This window comes from Lepidothrix coronata, unplaced genomic scaffold, assembly GCF_001604755.1.
Source record: "Lepidothrix coronata isolate B3197 unplaced genomic scaffold, Lepidothrix_coronata-1.0 Scaffold238, whole genome shotgun sequence".
Lineage (NCBI taxonomy): Eukaryota > Metazoa > Chordata > Aves > Passeriformes > Pipridae > Lepidothrix > Lepidothrix coronata.
The window spans coordinates 266,837-292,473 of NW_016690418.1; the positions used below are offsets into that span (position 1 = coordinate 266,837).

The 25,637-nt window shown below is 38.4% G+C and overlaps 1 protein-coding gene across 1 annotated transcript in view; it reads left to right on the forward strand.

Moving 5' to 3' along the window:
- Positions 1-25,637, forward strand: part of ARHGAP15 (Rho GTPase activating protein 15) — a 331,823-nt gene that overhangs the window by 248,277 nt on the left and 57,909 nt on the right. The window contains exon 12 of the mRNA XM_017834748.1: positions 21,114-21,248. Within this exon, the coding sequence (XP_017690237.1) occupies positions 21,114-21,248 (135 nt within the window). The remainder of the gene's footprint in view (positions 1-21,113; positions 21,249-25,637) is intronic.

A 25,637-nucleotide genomic window follows, 5' to 3' on the forward strand; every position in this document is an offset into this window, starting at 1 on the left:
GTGTGCATATGCCCATACATATATAGAGAGATGTGTATTTCCTTTCTTTTAGCAAATATGTATAATTCAGACCTTAACCTCTACCAAAATAAACCTTTGTTGACTTTAAATTGCGGTTTCTATCAGAGTTTTTTACTAGCAATGTCTCACCAGCTGCAGGTAAAGATCAGTAGATAACCAACCTTAATTTCTGCATAAAACAACAACTCAGTCTGCCCATGCAAACATCATGATATCCAGGCACTGCAACTTCACAACAAACTTCTCTTCCGCTTAAAAAAATGTGAGCATCCACAGTACACTCATCCATTTTGTGCAGATCACATGCACAGTTTTAGCTCTGACCTAGAATGAATTAGCTCCTATTCCCCAAGCTATATATACAGTGTTAAGTTATCTGGGGTTAATTTGCTGGAAAAAGGATTAGAAGCAAGTTAAGTTCGTATGTCTCTGAGAAACAATCCTTCGTCTCGGTTGTTTGTATGTAGGCATCGGAAGAAATCTGGAAGCAACAGGGTATGTGGAAGAAGAGGGAAAGGGTTACAGCCTCGAGTTTCCCGAGAAGCACAGCTTGCAGTTCTGCTGTGGAGAAGGTTTCTCCATCTGGCAAGCCTCCTGGGATGCCAGACTGGAGCAACCAGTTTGCAGGAGCTGTACGGGGGGACACCTTCCCCGGCCGTCCATCACGGCAGCCAGCACCGCACCGGTGCCAGTGCTCTTTGCTTCCACCCATCAGCCTCCGACCAGTCTGCTCTGGGATGAGAACTGGGTGCACAGAGGGGCACACGTGCGGTGGTGGTGGTTGCTAAATCTGTTGGAAATGCAGGGATACACTCCCAGTGTGCTCCAAGTAGTGTGGGTCAATGTGTGAATGAGCCCGAGAAAAAACACGGGAGAACTAAAGCAACTGTCAAAGCAACAAAGGGAGTTCCTTGGGCTTCTTATACAGGCTAAAATTAGGGTAGGGGAAATAAAAAAAGGCATTTTTTGTCTTTTAGTGAAACATTTCTAAACTATGTAAAATATGGAGATGGCAGTTGCTGTGTATGTAGAGTTACAAACCTTTCCCCCCTTCCACCCCACTCCCCAAATAGAATTTCCAATGACATTTTGCAATAAAGGAATATACTGAAAGCCACTCCTGATTCAAGAAAGGGATTGCTTTAGAATACTCAGTTGTCTGTTGAGAAGTTGCCTGTCATACCTGGAGATGAAATTCTACCACACAGTGTTAAATAGCCCTACTTTCTGCCCAGATTGCAAAGGAACCTTAACTATAGCATTTTTGATAATGCTTCCATAATGTGTGTGTGTGTGTGTGTGTGTGTTCTCTGAGGCATTCATTTGGCTGGCACATTGGAAAATGGTTAACACAGTGAATGTGGGGTGTCATTTTTGTAGTGGAGAATGTGTGCCAGAAGAATTCAACTGTAACCACTAAATATTTGCTTAAAAATAATTTTAACCATCTGGACTCCTTTTTTTCTTATTATTCTTATTCTTCTTTTGAGGTGGGGTGAGAAGGGAGTATTTTAATAGGAATGATTTGTGGTTACAAAATGAATTTGGTTAATTTGGTTACCACCCCCATTTATATGATGACTACAAATAGTCCCTAACATCTGAAGTTTTAAAGAACCAGCAGATTTTTCTCTCTTGAGCTTCAGAAGCTGGAAACGAACTTACAAAAGACAATAAATTGTTCTTGATGGAATAAATAGTTTGTGGGGTTGCTATTGTTCCTCTTGACAATACACTAACATGTGCTAATAGAGGAAGAATTGAAGAGCTTGCGTAGTACGGGCTCTTCTGCCAGGAGAAATTTTTCCACTTTGGAGCAGGAATCAGGTTCCCACTCGCAGGACAGAGAAAATGTGGGGCTGGGATTCCTGGGATCCAGCACCTGCTGCCCACCCTGGCTCTAGGAGAGCTTTGAAGCCCTCCTACAGCGTGCTCAGCAGAACCAGCTTTGGAGGAAACCGAGAGTAACCTGCAGTCCTGTCNGATCAGAGTTTATATTTCCGAGATAAGATGCCTAGGATCATTTGCCTTGGCTAGAATAAGGATGCTCAGTAAAAGCAGGGTTGGAATAAGAGTTTTCATGACTCCCATACTTAAAAGGATTTTTTTGTGTGTCTTACTTAAGAACATACACCTTGTTTTTAAATATTCGAAGTTCAGTGACAGATTTTTTGGTTCTGAATCCAGTTAAATATAGTTAAATATAGTCAGTAGCTGTACAAGTTTCTATGTTCTCTGTGCCTTGCCTTAGCATATTAAATGAATGTTTTATGGAGCCTGCTATAAATACATCTGTTAAAAGATTTTTATCATACTTTGAAATGCCTAAGATTTAACAGCTACCTTTGTGCACTAATGATATACTAGTGCATGTGCACAGGAGATAAAATAAACTCAGAGAAAATAGGAAAACTTGCATGTAGTGCTCTTGTTTTAGTGGCTCTCAGAGCTACTTTTCCTCTGTTTTCTCATACGCTGCAGCACTGGCTTCATCCAACTCATAGTACATTAGGAACAATTTAGTATCATTTCATTTAAAATATGCAAGCTTTATATCGAGAGTAAATGTGTAGCCACAAGGTAAAATTAAAAAAAATATATTAGTCTCATCATTAAAAAAAGCCTTTAAAGTTTCCATTATCCATTATGTCAGGTAGCAAATATCTTCTCAATGTAACTCCAGACATTAAATCTGTCAAGAGGCATGCAGTAAAATAAATGTCTGGGATACCTTCATAAACAAAAATCTTATTTCCATAATTCATACAGCTGGCTGGCATTTATTGGCACGTCAGGTGCAATGGGGACATTTCAGGAACATTAACATGTACAGCATCATTTGTCAACAAAGCAACAATGTAAGCAAATCGTTCAGAACTCATACAGATTTACAGCTTTCTCTGCCAGCTGCTAATTACGGTGTGCTCTGCCTATTTGGTATGGTCTTTTTTATTGGAAAATGACAAAGGGGTTATAGTATCCCGGTTTGGAATATAGATGCGCTTTTAGTAATAATATGAGTGGTAATATGACTACACAGCCTGGAGTTTTGATCTAGTTGCACTACTCTGATAATTGACTGGTTCTGATTGATGAAGGACAAAGAGAAATTCACGGTGATATTTGCTTACCGATAGAAGTAACCTCTGCAAACAAAGAAATAACAAAATACCAGAGAGCAAGAAAAAGTATCCTTGCTCTAATATAGTTTTTTCCTACTGAACATGACAGGGAAAATTCAGTCCTCACTGAAAACCTGATCTGTTTATCAAGCAATACTTAGCAAGCCCTATACATTACAGACTGGCAAATGTCCTTTGAACGTAGCTGAATCCACTTTGATAAATAAAAATTGAACTTTCAGCGTTTTAAACAATACAAAGGTTACATAAAAACAGACAATACCAACTGCAAGGGCCAAAATATGTGTTAATGATCTGCTTTTAACATCCTCTGTGTCTGTCTGTATTTCTTTCCCTGTGTTTGTTTGAGTATGTGTGTTCACGAATGTGTATGTTTTTTGCAAGTTAATGACAGCAAGTCAGTTACACTTTTTATTTCCAAGCTTTGGCCAGTTTGCATTTCAATCTCAGAAAAATATAAGTAGTAGAGCTTTATGCTTCACATGTATAAATTAAATATTCTTTCATAATTATTATACCTGTTATTCAACCAAAGGTAAGAGGATTCTATTAGCTAAATACGTATTTAGACACTTAATAAAATCCCTTATTCAAGTTCTGTTTCTTAGTTTCAGTTCATGAACAGTAACCACTATTCTGAGTTAAGATCTTGACCATTAAATTTTTAAGAAAAAAGCAATTAGACCATATTATGGATTAATCCCTTGCCAATTTTCATTTTTTAAATCAAAGTAATTTTAGACTTGGGAACTACATAATTTTATGCAGAGAAAGTATGTTTTGCCAACCTTATTAAAATCTTTAAAGACCATATTTTCCATAGGCTTCCAAAAATTATCCCACAAAAATGTGTGGGTGCACCCATCTGTACACATGAATGGGCAACTAGGAGCATAATTATCCAGTTTTGCACATGCAAATGGAGGTGTTTAAGCACAAATTAGCTGACCTCCAGATTCTACTGGTGCATTTTTGTGAGCTGATTAATAATGTTTCTTTGAATTTCATAATACAGGTTAAAACTTTCCTGTAAAATACTGAAATTGCTAAAGTATTTTAAAATGTTACTGATGCAACAGTGAGATGAGGTGTAGCTTAGTGCCAGGTTTCGGGGCTTATTATGGTTATAAGGACTGTAGGATTCTTTCAGTATAATAAACTCTATTGGTCCCGGCACTGGAGGGATTACTGTCTGCCACTGCTTCTCCAGAAGCAAAATACACGTGTTCCTGCAGGGAAAAACTACTTCTCTAGGATTATAAAAAATTGACCATCAATCTAAGTCTGTATGAGCAATCACAGCCGCTTTCGAATAGGACTTACTTTGTATTAGGAGCAATTTACCCATCTGGAAGAACAAAAGATATGTGCAAATGTTGAAGTGACTGACTTCTAGCAGATGCTTAAAGAAAGTTAAAATCCCGGCTACTTCCGAGGTGCCTGGCCTCGATTTCTGATCTGGGAACGTAAACTATGTCGAAGAGCTGCTCTAAAAGCCGTGGCAGCTCAGTGGTACCTTGGCTTTGTGCTCCCTACCTGCTGATGCCCTCCCCAGCACATCCCGGGCAGGCTCCTTGCCCACACAGCTGCACAGGGGAGCGGGGAGCAGCCGTAAAGCTTCTGGAATGAAACATGGAAATCAGTGGCTGCATCGCCTCGGTATCAATTGTGTGAGTATTCAAGGGAGGGGTGAGAAATGGGGATGAACTCCCACGAATTGTGGCTTTGTGGGGTGAAGGAAGAGGTCAGAAGTGGCGGGGCTGAGATGTAGGACAAGGATATGAATTTCTTGGATGTAGGGCTCAATTGCGTGTTCGTGCTGCTATGTGAGTTTATGGAAACAAACATTTATCACGGTTTAAAACCCCAAACATTAATGACCCCCAAAATTCAGAGTTACCCCCAATATTATACCCAAATGTGACAACACTGCTGCAAGTCCTGATGGACAAAGACCAGTTAATGGATAACTTTATACTGTAATTCAAGATTATTTTAATTTACTTTATTTGCAAAATTTTTCCATTTGTGTTTATGCTTTTGTACATTTGAAGAGGAAGTTTAGGCATTCCTTGATCCATAGAGATTGCTTTTCTTCCTTTTCTTCTCTTTGATTCCGCTTGCCTAATAATAATGGGCATTATCTTATATCCATATTTAATTTTATTATGTCACTCGCATTTCAAGAAAAGGATGTTCTTTTCAAACATTGTAATGCATTTAGTATTTCACTAGTCATCAGTTAAATCAATTTTTCCCTTTATTGGATCTGAATTATAAATCAACTAGTCATTGTATGGGATACTGTATATGAATGTACAGTATATCATTATGATGTATCCTATAATAATGTCTCTTAGACATGAAAACTAAAGATGGTGGTTTAAAGTGCTGAGAGAGAAAAAATTGGAAACATCTGTTAGTAGGAAGTAGAGAAGACTTTTCATTAAAGTTTGTCAAGTGTATTTGATAGGAAGAACACACTGGGCTGTATTCTGCCACCCCTTACATACATCCACCCCAGTACCCAGCTTGCTTTTTCTGTCTTGTGTAGAAAACCCAATATTATCAGAGACACTGAAAAGCCAGCTCTCTACTTTGGTGCAGCAGCTCAAGAAATCTGAGATCTGGGGCAGAAGGAGGATTCACAAATTCTAAGGAAAAGGAGATAGAACACATTACATTACAGTCAGTGTCTTTGTTGATGCAGGGGTAATGACAGCTGTGTTGCACTTATATTGAGTATGTCAGCAAGCTCCTGTGGAAGAAGTGGTGTGGGACAGTTTTGGGTAAAAGCTCTTTTATTTCCAGTTATCCACTAGTTGCAAGAAGAGGAAGTCTTTAAAAAAAAAAAAAAATCTGAGGAGTGCAAAGATAAGTTGTTTGGAGACATCTAGTTAGCAGATATCACCACCCAAGCTACTGTGAACAAGCTGGGGAAAAAAAGAAAAAGAAAACAGGAAAAATGGCTTAAAACTTCCAGGATGGTGTATTTTAGCTGAATTTTACAGAAACCCATTTAAGCACACAAGGGCTGTCTACTTAGGGGAGCTCCACCAAGGCCATTTCATATGTACACAGGGACAAGTCTTTGCGGTGGTGTCCACAGCAGGGATTTTGGCGGTGCCAAACTGATGGGTTACAGCTCTGTCTCTGTAAACTCCACCGGGATGCAGCTGCTGCCAGCACCACCTCATGGCTTTGTCCCAGGGCTGGAAGTGGAGCCACAGTAGTTCCATGCTCATCTCATCCATATATCATTTTTGCACACTACCAAAGGCACGTCTGCACGTCCACTTGCGTGTGCTTCTCACTTTATGACTACTTAGGCACAAGGTGAAATACCTTCTGCATCCCTTGAAGAGCACCCACAGCGTGGACCCTTCATCTCTTCTCTGGCTGGTGCAACAGTTTAAAAGCCAATATCTCACCTTGCCTCTGCAATTTTTTCCAATTTCTCCCTGCTCCCAGCGGTCCCCAAGCCCCGCCGTTTCCATCATGATTTACAGAACTATAAAATCAGACACAGCAGTTGCAGGGCCCGGTGTGAATTACCCCCCGAGTCAATAGAAAACAGAATATTGCTTATTGATTTGGTCCAGCCTGTTGTGTGGTCGATGGAGAACAAACTAATACAAATAAAATGAATCAATTGGAAGCTGGCTGTGGACCTCGGTGAGTCACATGAAGTAGGTTTCTGATATCCTTTATCATCACGCACAGCCAGTGAAACAAGAGTGCTACTGTCTTCTGCTGGCGCAGAGAGTTACCTCAGGCTATACTGAAAAATGCTTTTTTCTTATTTTTAGACCTGAATCAGCCCATGCCAGTAAATGTATTCTTGTGAATACAGATCCTACTTTGTTGTAATGCCCATGGGAAGGCAGTAGAGTAACCTGTTTGGATGCAGCTGCAGACCACCTGTAGAGAAAGTCAAATTAGGGAGAGACCCCACTGTTCTTTGCATTAATGCTTTTTGTGTTGTGGTGTGACACCCCCCTCCCTCCCCCTTCGATGTATCTCTCTCAACTGGGGAGATGGAGAGCACATTTTAAGACCTTCTGTCCCTTTAAAGCATCTTGTGGTTGAAAGAAGATTTGAAAGACTGTAAAATCTCCCCAGTCACCAATAAACAATGGTGCACAAGGAACCTTAACACTTTTAGAATGACTTTTCCTCCTGGTCTTCTTGCGGGTTTGAGAGGTGTTGGGTTTGTGGAGAGGGAGTTGTTTCCTTCTGTTCTTAAAGGGCACATTTATATCTTCCTCAAGTAATCTGCATGTTAGGGGAATCTTCTAGTTCTGGAATGGAAAAGTGGTTGTCAAGAAGCAAAACCCTAACTTGCCACACTTTTTGTCCCATTGTTTCTAAATAAAAGATGGGCAAACAAAGGGAAATAGCACAAGTCTAAGTGAAGTGCCTGTGTATCCTGAATATCTCACTGACCTCACTTAATGACACTGGAATACCCTACATCTACAGATTTGTCTGTGTTCCGGACAGAGGGCTAGTTAGGCGTTTAAATAACTGGTTTGGGATTTTATTTCCTTGGAATGAGAAGTAATTTTAATTAGCTCTCCTGTTATCTCAGCTGCAACTGCCTAACTACTCCTGGTGTCTGTAGCTTCTCAGCAGATTAAGCTTTTATTCATTTACCAGGTAGTATTTTGTTGCATAGAGTTGTAGCATTCTACCTTATGTCACACAAAAACTGCCTGCAATGAAAATTTCATGTCATTTCTTCTTTTCACCCCATTTCTTCACAGATGAATCCCACTGTTTTACTAATCGTTGACGTACTAGTTAACACAGGCAGGGTTTGTAGATGGAGGTAATGTCATCAAGCGTTGCCTCATTTTAAATTCCTTCCTATCGCTGGTGATATCAATGTTCGCTGCAAAGACACTGATGATACTGAATTTAATTGGTATTTATGTGTAGGGTCATGTGTACTCTCAAAGAAGTTTCTGTGTAACTTTTCCCTAATTGAAATTAGATTGAAGTGTTGCTGTGTACACTGCGACTTAATGGTGACAACGTTGAGCCAGCTTCGGAGCTCAGATGCATGGCACGCATCCCAAGAAATCTGCTATGATGCTCCCACATACATCTATGCATATTTTTATGGTACAAGAGACATAAGGTGTGGAAAAGGAGCAGTCTCTTTAAGGGGGATGTGGCAACCCTATCTGCCAGTCATCTTGCCTCTGCTGTTCTATTCCTTTTACAGCCATTCTGCCTCGCCGGTATCTATAACATCTTTACATATGTGTTTAATGGCTGCACAGTGATTAAAACCCATGGGTTTTAATGAGAGGACATAAGAGGAATGTTCTGGTAGCACTGGTTCAATGTGGAAGCGTTTTTGGTCTGATTTGGGGATGGATTTCTCAACATTTTGTATTCTAAATAACATATTTTATAAGACCGACGTGGTCTGCAGACCATTTTGGGACTCAGTTTGAGGCTCTCAGCTGCTGTGCAATGTGAGGGACCACTGCTGATATTGGCTACAATGAAATCTCACCATTAAATAGCTGCAGCACCAATATTTTGACTCCAGAGCAGTGCACCCTCTCCTCTGCAACGCTTGCGTAGAGTATGGAAAAGTGACTTCTCACTGGTACAAGTGTTTTGACTGGGAGTTTAATTTATAGCAGCTCATAGAATTGCAGTGTGTAATAAGTGATGTCCTTGAACATTTTTCATGTGCTTCTAAGTGACTCTTTAAAAAACATTGGTTTCCCTTGTAAAAATCATTAAACTTGTTAAGGAAGAAGTAGTAGTGTGGGTTAGTAATCATCCCAGTGCTTTACATACTAGTGGATAATTAACAGCATGAATAAATTAAATACATTTCAGGTATAAAGTTGAGGAAAATCACCAAATATTAGCAAAGCTCCAAAATCGAACTACTTTGTGTCGCATGCTGTTTTAATGACTACAGTTTAAAAATGTGCATAATTCCAAAGAGATCACATGTTTCACATAATAAAAATTACTGTGACATAAAATATATATTTTCTTAAAAAGTACTTGTAATATCAAAAGGACTGTGAAGTATTAGCCATTTAATACAAATTTATCTTTTCTTGCAGATGATTACATTTTCATTTTAATTGCTCACATTTCCCGTTCTGATCTTAATGTTTTATAGTAGTGAAGACATGCCACAAAGAATGAAAAAAAAAAAGATTTTATTTGTTAGCTAACAGTCTTCAGAAGTCCTAATTTGGCCAATGTGTTCTGCTGCAAAGTCTTGGAATGCTGTCTTGCAGTTTCAAAAGTGATCTTATTTGGCTTCCCAGAAACTATTATGCCTGGAGGATGCCATGAGAACAAGGGCTGCCTTGTTAACAAGTAGAAAACTCTCAAAAACAAGATAGGATCCTGATATAAATCATAATTTAGATGCACAGAGCTATGTTCACAACCACAGTAATGTAATTCATTTACATCTAGTTATTACTTATCTCCACCCGAACTCCGAAGTTCAGGAATGCAGCTGCCTTGTGCCTTGTGACTCGTGGGGGTTAGGGAAGAATGACATCACCAAATTTAAGCACATTACCATGCTGACATAGTGGCACCTTGTTTTCCCTTCCGCAGATAGAGCGGGGATTGTGTTCTACCCCCCATTCTCCCAAAGAATACCTTTCTTCCCCTTTCAAGCAGCTGCTCTGTGAAGGGTTGCAAATGTCACTTCAACTAATGATGAATGATGCTTGACCCTTGGACCTGTTACTATGAATTTTATGCAATGCTAAATTAATATGAAAGATCTCTGCTAGAAGACTTCAGCTATTATGCATGCAGCATAAATGATATGTTAAACAATCCAAATTTTTTTCTCATAACCATGGCAAAATGCAGAGCTGCTTTAACGTTCTGATGTGTATTTCCACTTCAGATTAGTATCTTTTTCGTTCGAAAAATATTTTTGGTAAGCAAATCAGTTTGCGAAAAACATTGTCAAAAGGGCAACTGGCCCACATGTCTTTGTTGTTCACGTTTGAATATAATTAATTATGTAAAGCAATAGTTAGTGGGAGCTTAACAATTAGTAGGATCTGTCAAATAGTCACACGGAAATTACTAACTAATTGAACTACTGGTCTTTTATTGTTTCAGGAAGCAGGACAGAGTGTCATTCTTTTATCTCTTAAATTCATTATTATTGCATATCACATTTTTTGAGCAATATATGCTTCCTAATAGATTAATACATAAATAACCCTCCCAGTAATGTCACAGTGGGCAAAACTGTTTGAAATAAAAACACCTGGTTTAATTATTATTCAGATTCATGCTGTTAAAAAATGATAATCCTCTTGCAGTTATATGACATTTTTGAAGCTTTGAATTTCCATCTGTATCTTATATTATGATGTTTCAGGATTGTCGTGAGTTAATTATGTTAACTTTGGAAACATTGCTTGCATTTAGAATGAAAAACTTCAGCTTAAATAGCCAGGAAAGCAGATGCTATCTTTCTTGTCAACTGCTTTGTTGTGTGATGCCTTGAAACTTTTTTATAAGATTCTGTATCCAAAAGAAAGTATAAATCTCCATTTGTTTGAATTTTTGCTCTAATCTAATCAATATTTTAATATATTTCTCACGGGAGGGACCTGAATGCATCTCAAGGAACCAAAGACGTGAAAATCTCTTATTTTATGTTGAAATCCTCTTGTTATTACAAGTCCATTCATAAGACTAATTTGTAGAACAGGAAAAATCCATGTACTGTAAAGTTTAAAAATTGTTTCAAAGCATACCTCTGTCCTCATATAATATAAGACTGTAAGCTTAGGTGGAATAGGAGGAGTTGGAAGCATTACAATTAGAACACACATCCAGATAAAGCCTGGAAAAAGGGAAAGGTAGGAACAAATCTGTGTTAGGTTCTACCACGCAGCAAATGAAAGTGCAAAACATGGATGTGTGCACGAGATGGAGGGAAAGGTGTGAGCGTAGAAAGGATTTGGTGGATGCAGGAGACGCCGCTGTCTCCTCCTTCCACGTGAGACTGTGAGGCGTGTGTGGGAAATGGAAAACATGCCGTGAGTCACCCGAATTTCATCGCACCCCTTCTCTGCCAAGGAGGAACCACAAACACTGCCAAGCGTGTTTACATGTGCCCTGGGGTATTTATGCATCTCCTGAGGCTCAGTGAGAGAAGGTGTGGAGTTGCATGTGGAATTGCACGTGGCAGGGTAGATGGAGATATGGTTTTAAGCCCACAGTGATACCCAAATTCCATCATTTTGATTAAAAAGACCTGGGCAAGGTCTCAAATGTTACTGTGTAAGCAGCTCCTCATCCCACCGGTCATGCGATTACACAGATTTCATGAAAGTAGGTTTGATCAGACACTTAGATCTTCCATGTTTTCAAAAGCATCATGTTCCTTGAAAAAAGGCTATTTTCATTGTCACAAAGACGTCAAAGTTTGCAAGCACTGTGCAAGACAAGCAGAAATGTGCAGGAAAACTCATGCCTGGATCAAGATACGATCCACTGGTGTGTCTTCAGAATGGAAGTAGCTCTAAAGTTGATGAATTCATATGAAAAAAAGTGCACTTAGCAAGAATCTTCCCTATTCCGGGCAACACGTGATTCTCAAAAATGCATAAAAATATTTGAAAATTCATGTTATTATTAGCACTATTATTATCAAAGGACATTTCGTTAACATTTGAAAGTCCTTCAGTGCACTTGAAGATATATTTGTTTTAGCAACTTACATAATCCCCTCCTGTTTAAAGTTTTGTTTTAAACACATACAATTATCATCTCATATGCCCTGATTCAGTAAGCACTTAGAAGCATTCCTATCTTTAACAGCATAGCTAGTCCCGCTAATATCCAGGGAACGGAATTAGAGCTTCAGATATTAGCAAAAAGTAATGCAAATGTGAATTAAGCAACACGGTTTTGAAGTAAGTTGACTGAGGACTTTTTATTTCTTAGGCTGAACGCAAAAGTTTGACAAAAAATAAAAAAATCAAAGCGAGCATTACTGATATTAATAATTATTTTAAAAGTATATAAAGATGAATAATTTAGGCTGGAAACTAGAAGGAATTAGGCACTGAAATAACCTTCCAGTAAGGGTTGTGAAGAAAAATCCTTACTGCTTTGAGGCAGAGCCATCAACGAAAAAAATATATATAAACATATTTAGAAATGTCCATATGTGTGTGCATATATATATATATATACACATATATATCTGGACAGATAGAATAAGCATAGTATTATTAACAGGTTTTAGCATGTAAGTCACATTAATTAAATTAGATGAAGTTACCTGCATTGTAAAATATGATTATTTCCAAGGTAATAGAATTTAAATTTATATCAAATTTATATTCCTACCTAGTGTAACTTTCCATGCAGACAAACCAGCATCTACTTTGTGATTTTGCTATGGAAAACTCTTACCACTTCATGTCTGTACAGGAACCTACATGACATGAAGTGATATTCTCTGTTCACTGTATCGTTGATAGCAAATTGCCATATTAGGTAACATTTTCAGCCAAATTTTCGTGAACTGAACCAGGGGAGGTGAAGCCTGAATTATTCTTATGACCCAAACACAGACCTGGGTTCTCTGGCTTGAGTTCTTCGAGAAAACTGACTTTATTGCTAATAAAAAGAATAAGTAATTCCTAAAGGCAAGGTGCAAATGTGAAAGTGTGAGTTTGAAAGTGCTTAACAAAACTGTCCTTTCTTTTTGACTAACTTGAATAAAGTGTCTAAATGACCTCTTCCGAACCAGAAGAGAATATAGAGAAGAAATTAAGCTTTATTGGTAAATTAAAGCCCAAATCCCATGGTTGATGAGAGATATGGTCCGTTTGAAATAGTTACAGTTTCAGACTTTCTCTTCTACAATCAGCGGGTGGAGACCAACATAATCCAATTAATTGTAATTCCCTTTTGTGGCACTGGTACAGTGGTGAATGATATAGTAAGTCCATTGAAGTCTTATCTCTGGTCAGATAATCCAAATGGATTCATATTATGAAATAGTCCTTTATAAAAGTTCTGATGAACAGAAGTGTTTTGACTTTAGTGAACCGAAAGATAAATGCAATACAAAATAAAATGTTTTGTCCTTGACATTTGCAGGGTTTGTGTGTACCTGATTCCATGTAAGGATACTTCTTTCAGCTGGTCTATTTCAAAGAGCCCTTTCATTAAAAAAATAAAAATCTAGAATTTGTTCTCTGGACATTCTACAAACCTGTGTGTAGGAACAGAGATTTATACATGTGGTTAATCTTTATTCTTGGAAATACTCCCATTAAAATAAATGGAATTACAGATATAAGGAATATAGGAATAGCATTTTGAGAATTGTTTAGTTTTCTATTTTTCTAATACAATGATAAACTAATACTTCATTGATAATCCTTACAGCTGAGAACAAGCCATATATGTATGCTCCTTTGCAGTATTCCAAGAGGACTAGGGGAATTGCTTAATTTTAGCTTAAGCTTTGATCTATTTACATTTGGAAGTCATTTACATAAAGGAAGTTATAATGATCTTTATTGTTTTGTTAATTATTTCCTTTGATTATTGAAACTCACTCACTGAGGCACAAGCTTATTGTTGCTGGGGTCAGTCCCAATAAGATATTTGGCTGCTTGCAACAAGTCAGGATTGGGTGGTATTCTTGCTTTTTGAATTGTTTTCGTGCAGACCCTTTCAGTTTAACAATCACTGGAGACAGGACTGATTTAATGCACCAGTTGTCTGAGCCAGTGCTTCATATTTTGTATTTCTCCTTTCCTTTAAAGTTTTCCATAGCAAACCCACGCTACGGCAGGAGTGTTTTTGCTTGTAGCATGTTGAAATCTCATATTTACTAAAGGATACTGAGATGCCATTTGTGGAAGACAACACACTAGACCATATATTGAGGTCAGATCTGTGCAGAGAGTCTCAAAAATAGTCTTTTCCTTTTTTATTTTTTTTCCCCCTTAAAGTGTCTGGTTGAAATTTAATACAAAGAATTTTTTACCCTTTGGGGTGCATTACATATGAAATAATTTATGACCCATGAATCACAAGAAGGCAGTGAATTAGGTTTCAGATAAGTCTGCCAAATATTACAAAACACTGTGTACAGATTTTTGGACTATGAAAAGTCTTTTGACAAGAATGGAAATAGAAGCAGTGTTAGAAACAGCAAGAAAGGGAAGAACAGAAGAGCTATATGACAGAATCCTAAAGCACTCTGAGTTAGTAGCACAATTAAAAAGATATGAATATGAACATATTTTTGAAGTATGAAAATGGAACAGAGAGTCATTGTCCAATTCCTCTCTGTATTAGATCTTGAGAGCCTTCAATTTATTTAAAATGTAGATTTGTGGATGCTGATACACATAATTCTGATAAAAGATATGACTGTAAATGGGGAAGGAAAAAAAAGAGAAAACCTCTAAAATTAGATTGCAGAGAAGCTTACTGGAGAGCAATTACACAATAAAAAAATGTTAATAACAAATTTGAAGTCAGGAGATATTTACCTTCCTAACATATGTATACACAACATACAAAACTAAGAGAGAAAGATCAAGTCGAACGCAGAATTCAGAATGGACTTTTGCCTTTGAATAGTAAAATGTGTCCTGAAAAGTAAGTCTATGATCTAGGCAAGTGTTTAGTGTTTGTGTTCTGTAGTCATTAATCTGGATCAGAATAAAGAGTGAAGAATAAACAGAAAGAAGAAAATAAAGTGTGCTTTAACTATGAGGAAAAAGTTGAAGTTAATGCTCAACAGCTAACTAGAGAGAATTAGACAGAGGACAGAATCTTACCACCGTAAGACAGATGTAATTTCCCCTCTGCATAGGCATTTTACTTCTATGAGTTGCAGAAATTCTGCCAAGCCCCTTCCTTGTGCTCAGGCAGCCTTGGTGCTCCAAGGCTGAAAAAATTCCTCAGTGGGAGTGTAGGAGCTGGGTGGGAGTTCCCCTGTGCCCTTTCCTCGTCCCTTTTTTTAAGCCCCTGGGGGTACCTGACTATTTCTTTGGCCCGAAATGAAGGAGTATTCTGGCCCTGCAGGTCTCAGTTGCTCAGGCTGTGTCTGCCTGCTCCTACTCTTTGTTTACAAGTCACCTCCAAGCAAGTCTGGCAGAAGTATGTTGATCTGTAAACAGGTGGTCTACTTGTTCTTAAGGAGATTTCAGCTGCATTTTGAGGGGATATATTCTATATTTAAAATCATTCCTTTTCCCATACGGAATAGTTGATTCAGCTAAATTTAATGAATTTTGAAAGTACTTATAATTATAATCCAATTACAGTAATTATTTCTTCAGATCACAATGATAGAATATGCTAAGTCAAAACTAATATCTCTGCCATCTAAGCTGTAGCAGGTATTAGCAGTGAATAACACATGAGTATCTTCTTGATGATACCTGTTTCTGGCTACCAAAAGGATTGTCCTTTCAGTACCACTGCATATTTTTATGCTTCCAGTTTCAAACAGCACCTATAGCACAGAAATTTCCGCAACTCCACGGCACCATCCAACCACTTTTCTAAACCTTTGAACTCCTCAAATGCCTCCATGATGTACCATTCCTGAACTCCTCAAATGCTCTGAGTCTTTTTCACAGAAACAATGAGGTAGTTCATCCCTCTCTTACTCTCTGGACTTTGTGGAATTATATGAGGATGAATATGACCCAGTGTGCCCATGTACAGAAATCTTTTCTGTTTCTGGCTCAGACTGAGATTTAAGTTAGCAGTACTTGGTTGTTCCAGCATGCCCCCAGGTCAGAGAACTGTCATTCCAGAGGACTGGAATAAGCAGCAGTCTGGATGCACATAGAGATATTCTGCATTTTAGCTTAAGTTGTTCAGTAATTTGTGCCTGGGTTCCTTGGAAATGGGCACTCCAGCGAAAAACACATTCTCAGGCATTGTAACATCACAGTTTAAATTTTCTGTTAAAAGGGCATGGCAGGTTCCTCCAGCAGAGGAGGAGTAATGCACACAAGCTTTCTTTTGCTGACTATATCCTTGACAATTCATCAGCACTAGCATTGGATGGATTCAGCAGAAGCTGCTTAGAAATCCATGGTAGACAAAATTTGATGACTTGCTTAGCTGACAGTTTCTTTGATTTGTTTAAACACTCTTGGAAGTGAGGGACCATGCGTTGAGTGCAGGAAGGACAGTGGAGCTTCCAAAACTAGCAAGGGAAAGAGGAAGAACTCCAAAAAATCAGGCTTAATGAGCAAAGTATGGATGAGCAAACAGTGGATGTTTCTTTGCTGTACTGTTTGATCAAAGTTCCAGGGGTTTTATGCACTTTGGAGGCTCTGTATAAACTGCAACGGCAGGACAGGATTCACTGCAGGGGAGGAAACTCAAAATCATGTGCTGCATTGCCAAAGGTTTGAGCTCCTTGTCATATGATGAGCAAGAGCCTTCACCACCTCACAGTATCCCATTGCTGCCATGCCTCCTGACATCCCTGTGCTCTAGTGCTGCTCTGAATTGTGTGATCACTTTGAAAGAAGCTGCTTGCCCCAAGAAGGCTGCTGTGTCTGTGCACTACTGATCAGAGAAACTGTGCCTCGTAAAATGCAGGTACAGCTATTGAACACACACACCTCTCAGTGTACAAATTAATGTTTTTGCTGTCAGTCATGGGAACAGCTCTCACAGCTGATGCAAGTGGAGAAATTTCTCCTGAATCTGCCCTTTCATTTTTTATTTATTCAAATTTTTGAATGAACAGAAAATTATTTTTGATGAATATAACCATTAAAAATAAAAAGAGGTGTCTTCAAGTTTGAGAAAGAAGGGCATTGACACTGGACAGTTTGTCTTTTACTAGTATTTGAATGAGGAATTTTCTTTTTCTCTTTTAACCACAGAACTCTGTTTTGGATCTCTCAGTAGTAAAATGCCTATTGGGATGAGTGAGTCCAGGAAATTTCCCAGGCTTTCAGTCAACTGGGGATGCTTTGTGCCCACCCAGCTCTTCTGCAACCATTTTGATGTGAGGGGTATTGTATGGATTAGTTAACAGTGCTGTGCAGGACTTTCTCCAGGGGAGATCTCACTCAACAGGTGCACTGGTCATTGGGATGAAAACTCCAGTGCTCTGAACTTTCCCACACTGGGCCTGGGGGTTGATCCAACTCTGAATGCCAAAGTTCAGGGAGTACAGAGGTGGCAGATGTTGTACCCAGGTGCTCCTCATGAAGGACATTGTCATCCCAGCGCTGCCATGTGCTGCCAGCAGCAGGGAAATGATGGAAAAGGCAGCAATGTCAGCAAATGGATCACAGTGTGAGACTCAACAAGACACATCTCACTAAAGTCTTCAGAAAGTTTTTTGAGGGCACAACCTCCACAGCAGAGCAGGCATAGCTAGTTGGGTTTGCAGGAATTGCTTTTTGGGGTCATCCAAGAGCTGCAGGAATATGTAATACCCAAAGTGGAGTAGGACTTCTGAAAGGTGATGCTCTGGTATGTAGTGGCACCATGGGCAAGAGATGGTGTAGAGCTGGGAAAATACAAGCTATGAATTATCTGAAAAGACAACTGAACCAGCAGTGCTCTGAAAAGACTGCATTTTGCTCCTAGAGATTAGTCTACATACCAGGCAGGGCATGTGGTTAGAGGAACCACATCCATTTTCTTTAAAACTGAGATCTCTGTACAGCTTTGGATGATTTTCTTATTTTCTTTTTTTTTTTTTCTCTCTCTTTAGCTGATCTTTCCATAGATTACTTTCTTTCTTTTTGAGCAAGGATAACCCCAGGATGGTACATTTAAACCAAAGCTGAACTCCTGTTTAGTTCTACTGCAGACATTGCGAGTCCCATTAAAATTGTGTATTGTTGAAAAGGCTGATTTGCTAAGAATAAAAACACAGTAAAACACATATTCCCTTCACAAATGTATTGTATATCAATTTTTTTTAAAATAATAACCCTGACAAGTGCCCACACTATTTTTTTTCCCTTAATGTGGTCTTTATATTTTCAGCCCGAGTATTAGCATAAATTTTATGGGATTTTCTGGGCATATTTGTGTCTGTATCTAAGATATATGATATCAACTGGCAGTGATGGTTGAACTAATCAAATACTACTGACAAGTTAAAGCAAATTTTTAGGACTGTGAGATTTTGAGCATCTTCCCAGATACAGTGTCTCCTGACTGAAAGCAGTCCTTGACTGTCAAGTTTAAATACCAGATTTGGGACTTAATCTTTATATAAGCAAAACACCCCAATAAGAAATATGTCTGAGTAAAGCCAAAAAGTCAGGTCCTCCCCTTAAGCCCAGCCTGAAATGTGTGTGTGTGTGTGTTTGTTTATGGCCCTATTGCCATGGTATGTGAGAGATTCCAACCAGTGGGAACCAACAGAGAGTCTTACATTGAATGGACTCCTATTTTTTTTTTTTTTTTTTTTTTTTTTTACTTGGCATTTGTTCCTTCTAGCAAACATTTTTAAAAACTCTCTTATTGCTAGAGGGAAAATTGACACCCTTTGCTTTCACGATGATACATTCCTAACACGTTTCCTTGAAGAGCTGGAAATGGTGCAAAAATCTGGTAAGATAAGTCCCTATAAAGCCTTAGAAGTCAAGCATTCCACTTTAGACATTTAAGACAAATGCATGGCAAAAACAAGTTGTGTTTCTTTTTTTTTTTTTAAGGTTTCTACTTAAAGTTCTGTGCCAAAGCTACAGTACTTATACATTTTCTAAATGTGTTTTAAGCAATAAGTTGTACAACATTTTTAGAACATGTGTTAAGCTATTTCTCTAAGAATGAAGCTCTTAACAAAACATAAGCACTCTGCATGAGATCTTAGCAGCAAAGTGCTTAAAAGATAAAGTAAGAATTGGTACCATGGGAAGAACACCAGCTGTAGAGCACACAGGTCCATTATGAGAAGTATGGTAGTGGGTAGGGAGAAAATGATTTAATCAGGAGTAAAACCAATTTTATTATAAGGGCACGCAGGGGGTGTGGCACCATAGTGAGAGGGACATTTCAAAATATCTGACAGATTTCAACAATGTGAAAACCCACCCTGTTCTTTAAAGTGACAGTAAACCCCATCAGGTCTCTCTTTTTGATGCTATTGTTAACAGTTGACTGTTTAAAGCTGGCCTGCTAAGATGCTGTCGATCTAGTTCAATAGTGTGTGGCAAAATAAAAGGCTAATTGTTGAAATACGATCAATCAAATATGATCTCAGAGTCTAAAGAAGATCCCCTCTGGTAACTCATTTGAGATCAAATCATTACTTTTATGATTGAGGTAATTGAATGGGAAAAAAAGAAAGAAAGGGGAAAAAAAAAAAAGAGGCTTGAAACCAAAGAAGCAAACAAGACATCTAAATGAAATGCACAAGTCTGCCTTTGTTCCAGCTTTGTCTCACATTTCTCCAAGTTAAGGAATTGGGTCCATTCCTTTATTTGTATACATTTCCTGAATCCAGAAATTTTGAAAGCATTTTATAACACTTATTAAATAGAAGTTGAAAGATGACTCCATTTTGAATAAGATTTTCTGCCCAAAAGTAAACTCCATGGTGAGAAAACCATTGCATTAAAGTACTGGAATCCGGAATTGTGGGTGTCCATGTGTCTCCTACAATTTTAGCATTTTGTTTAACAACAGTTCAGTAAAGAGGCTGCTCTTGAAACCAGCTGAACTGCTAAACATGAAATTTCAGTGACATTTAGTAAAACATTTCAGGACTATGTTGCTTCAAATTAAAATTGTTCAGCAGTTTTCATGGTTGGCCCCCAATTTGCATTGAGACTGAAAATTTCTAGAAGAGAGAATCATAGCACTTGGGAAAAAAAAGAAAACTCCATTTTTGGAGTAACAAAACTTGGAGTAAGTGTGTGTCATTTTAATTTGGACTAATAAGGATTTGCACTTTCCTCGAGTTTTATAGGGATTATGATCTCATTGTTTGTTATGTTCTAACAGTATCACACTCCTAGAATTAAAAAGAAAAAAAAAAAAGACAAACCCAAAGAAAAATAAAATAATCACCCAATCTTGTTTTATTTTTATTAGAAACTCTATTTTAGCATTTAGTTTCTTTTATATTTAAATTCCTTAGCTCAGTCAAGCTTCAAAAGAAAACATTTTTTTTTTGTTTGCAAAACAGTTTTGGAGGCACTTGTGGTTTGTCTTTAGTGTGTTATCATTTTTGACAGCTTTGCATAGCCTAGGTAGGCCAACAGGGGTCTGTCTAATATTGTTGCTGGGCAAATCTTCCTCCCAGAGATGAAAACCAAACAAAATATTTTTGAAGCAGTAAGAAGGAATTAATATCCTTTCTCTCACAGTCCTCTATTCCTTGCTGACATTACATTCAGGCAAGGAAAAAAAAAAAAAAAAAAGGAGAGAGGAGAAAAGCGTTACCCATTATTCCCTTGTACATAGCAAGGCTAACACATGTAAAGCAATAACTCATTTTCTATTGCCATGTTTAGCATATGTCTCCTGTTGGCTCAGCAAGGCCTTTAGGCCGGTCCCTTGAGCCGTCCATCGTTGGCAACTCTTAGCCCCTCGGCCTCAAAACCAAATAGCTTTGAATCATGTTGAGCTGTGATGCTAATTTTCATACTGATGCATTATGGGAATAAATGTATCTGACATACTGTGTCAATGGTGCTGTCTCTTTGTGTCTCTTGTTTTTTTGTTAGCTGCATTCCTACAGATGGTATTCCATTGAAAATGTTCTCTTCCTACAAAAAAAAAAAAAAAAAAGAAGGAAAAAAAAAAAACATGCACAGCACCAAACCTCTAGGTGCAGAAGGCTGTTAACGGTTGCTGATGATAGTAGGCAAACATTAACATAATAATTAGTGTCTTGTAATTGTTTCATTAAAACCAGTTGTTCCATTTCTCCTCGTGTTTTCCCAGAAGAGAAGCTGAATTTGGACGACAGCCAGTGGGAGGACATCCACGTTGTCACCGGAGCACTCAAGATGTTTTTCAGAGAGCTGCCTGAGCCGCTGTTCCCATACTGCTTCTTTGAACAGTTTGTGGAGGCGATAAGTAAGTACATCAGATACAGCAGGAGCTCGTGAAATAGCCTGTTATATAAAAATAATAATAAACTTAAAAATAGAAGAACAGAGGCATCTCAAATCTGACTTACCTTCCATTATCCGTGATCCTGCCTTTTTATTGTTTTTGACTGGCTTTTTTCTCCTACAGCGTTTAGGTATTTAACTGGAAAGAAGAAAAAAAATCAAATTATTGATCTATAAATTTTGTCTATGTGATTTAACTGTAGTGCCTAAAATGGTTTAGGAAAGGAATTAAAATGTGTATGTATTCAAAATATGCTAGGCTGATAATCCATATATCCCCAAACACAAGAGAGAGACTAATAATTGTGAATCATGTTAGAAGGGGCTGTCTTTATGTTAATCAGAATGAAATGCGTGTGTTTTGTTCCACAAGGTTGCAGACTCTTGCCTTGCAGTGATCACAAAAAGAATGCAAAAACATTCATGTTCTCATTTTCATATCTACCTTTGCTTGATTATTATTTTCTTTGTCAAAAGTTGGCAGGCAGAAAAAGTATTTTCAAAGTCCCAGGCATTTATTCTGCTCCTCGTCTCTGTGGTTTGTGTGCTGCAAACCCACTCTGTATTTAATATATGCAGGTGCATTTTATAAAACTGTGTTGGCTTGGAAAAACTTGACAAAAAACCAGAGCGATTTGGGGGTTTAGTCCCGTTGGAAAGGGAAGAGGGGGAGAGGGATAGCTTAAAGGGAAAAAGCCTAGTAGGCGATTAATTAAAGATCCAATAGAGAAAACTGTCTAGGAAAAAGAAGCAAACCCAAGAAAGTACTCAGAGGTCTGATTTCTGAGTGATGGGCACACGTATTTGCCATTGCTGTTAATGAGAGCTGGGTGTGCACATGCGCAGCTGTCGGGGAATACAGAACCCTTAATGCACAGCTCACTTTGATTTTGTATTCATAAGAGCCTTTAGTTCAACCAAAGCTTTTCAAGACCCAGCATCAGATATAATGAGGTTAAATGCATCTCACAAGATCCTTCCCTGCTCGGTTATTCGGAGGTGCAGTGCAGTTTAAATGCATGGTGCAAAAAGAATGCATTCCCTGAAAGTTTACTCCTGGCAGCTCACTTTCTTCTCCTTTCAAAGGAAGTCAGGTGGGGAATATCATCTCTCAAATTTAAGTTCCTGCTGCACAGTGTCTGCAGTGCTAAGAGAGGAAAAACCAATAAAGAGTTTCTTAGTGTTCAGCTTCAGCTTTTTTGATGCATTGGGACAAGTTGCTCATTGAAGCACCAGCTCCTGAACATGTCCCTCAGTTGGTTTTCCATCCACCTGCTCTGCCTTCTTGGAAAGAAGGAGGTGTGGTGTCCCCAGTGGATGAAGCCAGTTCATGGAGCACAGCTGGTGTGTCATCCACATCTCTTCTTGTGCACCTAATTCTACAGTCAGGTGTTCAACACCCATCCTCTGACATTATCACCTTCTCTTCTTGATAATCCAACATCATACTGGTCTTCTGGGGCTAAGTAGAGTCTTCCTCCCCCTTACCCCTGCTTTTACTGCCCACTGGCACATCCTTTGCCTGAGCAAACACTATTATACTCCGAAGAACGTTATCAGGACACCATGATCTCATTCCTGGTGCTGTCTTCTACTCTCATCCTCTCTGCTATCCAAGTCAGAGTGATTTGAAATCTTTTGGTGGCCCCACGGGGAGGTTTTTGATAGTAAAAATACCGGGTATTTTTACTTGGTGGTCGTGGATTTGCGAATTAAGAGTTTGAAATCATGTCGGAAAGAGTCTGTCTACTAAAGCATTAATATTCATGAGTGAGAAATTAATGTCCCTTTCTGCTATTTGAACTATTATTAATTCTTATTATGATTTTGAGAGCCATTATACACATTGATAGGCTAATGAACAGTCATTTATAGAGGGATTTTAAGACAGTTTTTTCCTCAGAAGAAATGCTAGCACTCTAAGACGTGCTTCGCACTATTTCAAACCCCTAATTCTTGTTGCTTGCTTTACTGCACATCAGGGTGATTTCTACCTAATCCAACTGTCTAAAGTAATCTACGATTTCCAATCAATCTTCTCTTTATTTGGCCTTTACTGCCATAGTATCTGCAAATCTGTATTCCTATCAACTCCACTTAAAAAATGTCTATAAGCAAGAATTAGGTGTTTTCAGTGTTTTAGGAGCTTTTTTGTATGTTAATAGTCCTGAGGCAAAGTAAAAAAAACTCTTTTCTTCAATATCATCTCCATTGCAGATGATTCTTTGGCTACTTGTGCTAATTAATTTGCCTGGTCAGTACTGAGCTGCTAGAAAGTTTCCCTTCTTCTTCTTCAGGTTGTTGAGAAAAAGGGGCTGTAGTGTCTGTTTTTCAAAAATTAGAATTATTAACATGCAAGACACAGGTGTGCATTACAGTTAAAAGGAATGCTTAAGAATGCCAGAAATAACCAACCTGATTCCACACTGCTGTGGTGATTATATCCTTGGTCCAGCACTGAAGACCCCTTAGTCACAGCCTTGCATTTGTTAAGTAAGATTAAGTAGTCCAAAAACCTACTTGTAGTAGGTAGTAACAAGTTGCCAATAACAGTTCTTGAGAATTTAGTAATTTAGCTAGATGTTTCAGGAGGAATGAGTATCCAGGAGGTGCCATGGACTCCTTATGCTTATGTTATTTTAAAGCTTATGTGGAAAAAGTCCATAGGAAGCTTAGTATTAATTTTCCTGGATGCTGCCATTTTAATTTACATCTCTATTATGTGCTTGGGAATAAAATTTTACAGTACTGTGTGTTAGGCAAAGCACTTGCTCTCCACCTTCAATTTCCCCTATAAATAACTTTAGATATGGCCATACTATTAGAACACTTCAGATATGACCAGAGTATCAGAAGATAATTCAGGGCATTATAGAATCTCAGAATTCTGCTTGCCAGGCTGAAGCTGGATAATTACTGTCCACACAGCTTATATCAGAGAACTTATAAACGATAAATGGAAGGCCAAAAGACCTCTGACCTAATACTAATTTTGTTTCTTAGGGTTTGGAAAGCAGTTTGGTTTTTTTTTCAAGGACTTTGTCTAGTATTACTGGCAAGTCATTTTGTGGTATTTTGGATGAAATATGCACTTCTAAAGTGTGCCCAAATGCTGCTATGAAGTCAGGTTCAGCCACACTTAAATTACTCAGTACCGCAAATAGTTCTATTGATTTTCTGGAAGATCAACAGACGTGGTTCAACAGATTGTCTGCAAGTAAAATTGTGCTTCATGTGAGTAAGGTGGTAGAACTGCCAATAACTGAAAGACTTAATCACCTTATTTACAGAATTCAACCAGCATGGCCATACAAACTTATTCCAGTACTTTAGCCACTGAAATGATAAACGTCTACCCCCAAAATCTGTTAAAAAATATTAGTAGGTAAATGTGTTAGTTGACTGTAAGTCTTAATTGAAGCAGTTTTCTTGAAAAGTCTCAGGCAGAAGGCATGGAAAAAAAAAGATATTCGACTACTAGTTTTCTGTGCAGTGATGCCTGATATCCGCAGAACAGGAAATATTTAAATATCCACTAGTCCTTCCAGATCTTTTCAGCTGGAGAGAACTGTATAGACAGTGCATCTGTCCAACTGCAGTTACGAAAAAACCCCACTGATATTCCACAAAGGAAAATTCCACCCAGTTCCCAAAGCTGCAACATCTGTCTCTGGTTTGGAAGGCTTGAGTTCAGGTCTTTGATTTTCTCAGCAACAGGTTGGAAAGATTACTACGTTGGAAAGATTTTTTTCAATGAGGTCTAGTGATTATGCCTCCGTTTCAGTTCTTTATCTCTAGTATGAATTTAAAAGGTGTCACGTAAGTACTGTAGATAAATAGGAGATTTATTGTTTAAAATGCACACATAGAGGAAGATGTGTGTATTTATATATATATATATATGTATATATATACTCTAAATAGAAATCCTTCTGCCAGAATTATGATTCTCCTGCAGACAGTTTTCTCAATGAATGTATCTGTTACTGCTGTGGGTTTCCCACTTGAGGCAGATGAACGGAGGAATGAGATTAATGAAAATAGTAGTGTTGAAAATCTGACTTACAGGCTTTCAAGTGGAATCCACAACCTGATATGTCTCAGGTCTCCGTGTGAGGAACAGAAAATGTGGGATCCACATCTGCCACCAGGTCTCTGGAGAAAGGTGAAGGGAGCCTACAAGAAAGATGGAGAGAGACTTTACAAGAGCATGTAGTGACAGGGCAAGGGGGAATGGCTTCGAAATGAGAGAGAGCAGGTTTAGATTAGACATTAGGAAGAAATTCATGCCTATGAGAGTAGTGAGGCCCTAGCACTGCTTGCCCAGAGAAGCTGTGGCTGCCCCATCCCT